At 38.9% G+C, this 5,037-nt stretch overlaps 1 protein-coding gene across 5 annotated transcripts in view; it reads left to right on the forward strand.

Moving 5' to 3' along the window:
- Positions 1 to 5,001, forward strand: part of slc44a5b (solute carrier family 44 member 5b) — a 36,010-nt gene extending 31,009 nt beyond the window's left edge. For 3 of the 5 annotated variants that reach the window (XM_034881410.1, XM_034881412.1, XM_034881415.1), the window contains 8 exons: positions 240 to 502; positions 722 to 816; positions 910 to 1,013; positions 1,135 to 1,208; positions 1,414 to 1,484; positions 2,012 to 2,100; positions 2,910 to 2,994; positions 3,301 to 4,334. In XM_034881410.1, coding sequence (XP_034737301.1) covers positions 240 to 502; positions 722 to 816; positions 910 to 1,013; positions 1,135 to 1,208; positions 1,414 to 1,484; positions 2,012 to 2,100; positions 2,910 to 2,994; positions 3,301 to 3,416 — 897 coding nt within the window. In that variant the 3' untranslated portion in view covers positions 3,417 to 4,334. Of the gene's footprint in view, positions 1 to 239; positions 503 to 721; positions 817 to 909; positions 1,014 to 1,134; positions 1,209 to 1,413; positions 1,485 to 2,011; positions 2,101 to 2,909; positions 2,995 to 3,300; positions 4,335 to 4,647 lie in introns of those variants that run through there. The other 2 variants (XM_034881411.1, XM_034881413.1) reach the window with 1 other exon arrangement.
- The last annotated feature ends 36 nt before the right edge of the window (positions 5,002 to 5,037 follow it).

Here is a 5,037-nt window from a genome sequence, read left to right on the forward strand (position 1 = left end):
CAGTTCTGAAGGCAAAAGGGGGTCCAACCCGTTACTAGCATGGGGTACCTAATAAAGTGGCCGGTGAGTGTAGATAGAGTTCACATTAGTCACTGATGCTTAAAAGTCACACCAGTGCTTTTCTTTGATTGAGTAGTTTAGCTGGTTATGAATTAAGTGTAAAGGTGCTTAAGCAAATATTAGATCACATTACTCGTATCCAACTACACATTCAGATCAAATCTGTTGCTTTCTTTCAGACGTTCAATCAAACCAATATTACCAAAGTGTGCCCCGGGTCACAGTGCATGTTTGCCTTCTACGGTGGAGAAAGTGTGTACCATCGCTACATCCTAGTCCTCCATGTGTGTAACCTGTTTGTGTTCCTCTGGCTGGTCAACTTTACCATGGCGCTGGGCCAGTGTGCCCTGGCCGGGGCCTTTGCGTCCTACTACTGGGCCCTGAAGAAGCCAAACGACATCCCTGCATGCCCCCTCTACTCCTCTTTCAGCCGAGCCATACGGTAGGGAGATGTAACATACTACCATTGTCCATGTCAAAGTTAAGCTATCCACTGCGGTACTTGCATTTCTTTACTCTTAAAAAGAATGAGATGAATAAATATCCATAAACGACAGGATCAAAAGAAAGGATTTCTCAATACATGCATCTGTTTAATCAACAAAGAATTCATTTAAGTGTTTAAAATGTCTAATGCACCATTTGGTTTCTGGTGTCACAGTTACCACACAGGTTCTCTTGCCTTTGGCTCTCTGATCCTCTCTGTGGTTCAGATGTTCCGAATTGTTCTAGAGTACCTGGATCACAAACTGAAAGGTAAGCTGTAACTCTTAAATAACACTAGCTAACCCTATTTTTTACACCATTTTTTTCCAAGGGGATGTTGATGATTGCTAATATTATTTCCAGGTTCTCAAAATGCATGCACTCGATTCATGCTTTGCTGCCTCAAATGCTGCTTCTGGTGCCTGGAACATTTTATCAGGTTTATAAACAGAAACGCATACATTATGGTGAGTTCCGAGACATCGACATGGATTATTTTAAGGCCAGTATCTGTTTGCAGTTCAATTGTTAGTTGTCCTGGCTTGTGCTTCAATGCTTGATTACTCTCTACTTTTCTCTCACAAACAGATAGCAATATATGGAAAGAACTTCTGCACCTCTTCCAAGGATGCTTTCTTTCTCTTGATGAGGAACGTTATAAGGTAGGGCCTTATCTTGTAGGTCTGTGTCAGATCCATGCATCTAAAAGAGATCAGACTGCACTGACTTGCTGCTAAGTCACACTCCGTTAACATGCAAGGCTAAGAAAAATAAAAGATCATTAGCCTACCCATGTATTTATTGCTGTGTGTGCACTTTCTGCAACTCTCTCTCCTCCACTCTGGCTTTTCTCTGCCTCCTCTTTAGGGTGGCTGTCCTTGACAAGGTGACAGACTTTCTGCTCTTCTTGGGAAAACTGCTTATTTCAGGAAGTGTTGGTGAGTTTCATGCCACTTGCGGTCTGTAATGTTATCTGTAATCTGTAAAGTTGGATGATAAATCCTCTCACTAACAGTTTTTTCTGCCATGCACATACAGTACTTAATTTCAGTTTGTGTCATTCTAAGTTGAAATTTACCATTGCACATGTTTTTGGCCGGTCTGTGAAAAAATGTAAGTCTCTTTAGGAGGCCTTGAATTCAGTTCAAGTGATGAGAACTTACTTTAAACATGGATCTAAATTAATCCTAGACGTTACCCTTATAAATCCCTGTACATAAAAAATAGTGTTATTTGTCCTTTTATATTCACTTATGTAAGATGTATTGATCTAAATGTGTGTGTTTGTAAACCCTTAATTTTCCCCTTTCAACCTACTTAAAAAGCATCTTAGAATAAAGGAGGCTGCTTGATTTGTCAAAAAAAATCCCTTATGTTTGTAATGTTTGATCTTAAAGGATTTATTAAGTAACCTTTTTAAGGAGTGGATAAGAAAATAGACTCCCATGCTTTTTATGTGTTCCAGGTGTTCTTGCATTTTTCTTCTTCACGCATAAAATACCAGTCATTCAAGGGGAAGCGCCATCCCTAAATTACTGCTGGGTCCCCCTTCTGGTAAGGAATTTAAAAATGTGGACTTTTCAATGAGTGACTGTAGCAGCAAGAACGACTAAATCAATTTTCTTCGGGAGGTTGAGGTATGTCTGTATTCTGATTTGAACGATTCACTGTGCACATGAAAGATTGTATCCAGATGCTCAGAGGTACTTTGATTTATTCACAACCTTCCTTTTATGATAGTGGAAAACCATTCCTCTGTTTTATGTCTCTGGCTCTGTCTCCAACGTTTGAATAGAGTGCTCCTGGTTTACTCCTCAACGCAGCTGACCTTTTTCACCTGTCCTGTCAATAAAGGCCTAAGAAATGCCCAAAAAATAATCTTTAAAAAAGGCAGCAGGAGCATTAAATTGGCAAATATATTAAATGAAAATTCTTCTGCTTTTCTCAGTGAATATACCACTACAATATGTATATAGGTTATCTTGTGCCGTTTACATTTGTCACATTTTTGCACACAGATGACACTGATTAAACTGAATAATTCAGAATGAGTTTAAAATGTAGCCTTCTAAGTTTGTAAATAGTTTGTGGCATGGATCAATGCTCACTGGGTGCACACTGTTTGTTTTGTCTTAATTGTGGAAAGTTGCCTTAACACCATTTCAGTTCTTAAGATCAGATTGCATAGATGGTTGCACAAGGTAATTAGTTTTTTGTTGGCTTTACAACTTAGTGGTAAATATTATTCTTGATGTTTTTGGTGTTTGCTGGAATGCAGATTGTTGTTCTTGCATGATAAAACCGACTTTCAGAATAGATGTTGACAGAATAGCATACTGACTTCAACCTGTTGTTTCTTTCAGACGGTGATATTTGGATCCTACATGATTGCACATGGCTTTTTAAACGTCTATGCCATGTGTGTGGACACGTTGTTCCTGTGCTTTTGTAAGTCTGCTGTTTTTTTCCGGTACTTTACATGACACAGTGTGAGAATATGACTTGTACTGATCATTGCTAATATGGTTAAAAATGAAATGGCTGTCAGCAGCTGAAAATAACTCTTTTCTGGTTAAAAACGGGCTCTTAATGACAACGAAAATAAATTCCTGCTCATTCAGCTCTTTAATTGCCGCATGACCTTTTTGAATATTTCTCTCTACTAAGTCTTTGCTTTGCTTTCTCTTTCTGGCTTTCACTCTGTCTGCTATTCCTGCTCCTCCTGTCTTCTGCTGTGCTGGAACCTGGTCTCAGGTGAAGACCTAGAGAGGAATGATGGTTCCTCTTCCAGGCCCTACTACATGTCTCCTGGCCTGCACAAGATCCTGCGCAAAGGAGAGGAGGGTGCCAAATTATGCGCTGCCTCCTGAGCAATGTGCAGCCCTATTTACTTCTACCATAACTGTTTACTCTCTCACTCACTTCTCCATAGCTACTGTATGTGTTGGGGTCTGGACATTTGAGAGCGAGTACTGTAGGGCTAAACATCAAAATTGGATGCATCCCAGCCTGGTCAGGACATGAAAGGACATGCTTTTACTTCGGTTTCTCCCAGGAAAGGCATGGGCGACTAGAAAAGACCAGTTTCCTCACTCTCTTGAGCCAACTCAGATACTTGCCTTTTTTTCTGCCACGCTTATTTTCTTTTTTCTTCTCTGTATTCTCTTCTGACCTCTGCCTTACTGAGAGGGTACATGCTATCTCGCAGGACGGACGCACAGGCTAAGACAAATATGACATGAGCATTTTTACCCAAACAAACATGAGGACCTTAAGATGTACATATGCCACTGATGGACTATGTATGGCATAAGTCTTTAACATAAAAAGTGGTGGACCTATGGGGCACACCTCTTGTCGCACTTTGGTCTTCTAGTGTAAAATCATGTTTTGTATGCACTTTCACATGTGGGAAAAGAACCATGTGATTTATTTCTTCTGTCAAGCATGATTATTTTGCCGGCTGTTGATATTTGCCATTGGCTTTATATGTTGCTTTGATCCACCGTATTTATACTTACACAGATCCAATAATGGTGTGTATTTCTGCACTTAGCAAAACCCTTTTCTCTTATTTTACATAATTATAAAAAAAGAAAAGAAGGTCACACTCATTTCAAAGTTTCCATTATAAAGATCAGCTCTGTGAACCAGACAGAGACTTTGTGGGAGGTTAAGACTTCAAAATACATTTTATTGATTTTTGCTTAAGATTTGAATAGAACCTGATAGTTTTCAGGACACTTCTGAATGCAGCCACTAGTTTATGTGCCTAGTTGTGAAAAAAAAAAAAATTGTTCCTCTTATTCTGTGGTTTTAGACCTTACTCCAGGAACCTTTTTGCGATACAGTTTATAAAAGGATGTCAAAGCCATTTTTGGTACATTTTTTATTGGATGCTTCAAATGTATTGCTGTTTTAATACCAAGTATAATACACGCATCTATCTGGAGGTTATTCAGTGTTCTTTTTGTATAGGAGAGTTTTTTTTAATCAATGAAAATGTGATTTTCTTTTTTTTGAATAAAAATAAATGGATTACATTTTGTCCAGTGCAATTTCCATCTCCGTTTTTAACATGTTGCTACTGCTGCCTCCTAGTATGGGATCTGGAGGCGAACGACGGCTCTCCCGCCCGGCCCTTCTACATGAACAAAACCTTGAAGAACATCCTCAACAAGAAGAACGTCAAGATGATGAGCAGGAAATAGAAAGAAGATGAGAGGTGGGGGGAGAAGAAAGACTTCAGGTCATGTACTAAGGAATGGTACAAGCCCATGTGGCGTTAAATACTTTGCCAAATGTAATTTAAGTGTACCCAAGTTTCAACTGTGCACTATAATGAGCAAACCTGTAATAATTAGATTCCCACATGCTCATAAGTTTTGAACTTGATAGTCAAAACAAGTCTAGGTTTGAATGGTGTACGAAGTCACACCAAGTTCTTTTAAATATTTCATTTTTTATTTTATTGTTATAACTGAAAAAAAA

Source organism: Etheostoma cragini, chromosome 9 (genome assembly GCF_013103735.1).
Source record: "Etheostoma cragini isolate CJK2018 chromosome 9, CSU_Ecrag_1.0, whole genome shotgun sequence".
Taxonomy (NCBI): Eukaryota; Metazoa; Chordata; class Actinopteri; order Perciformes; family Percidae; genus Etheostoma; species Etheostoma cragini.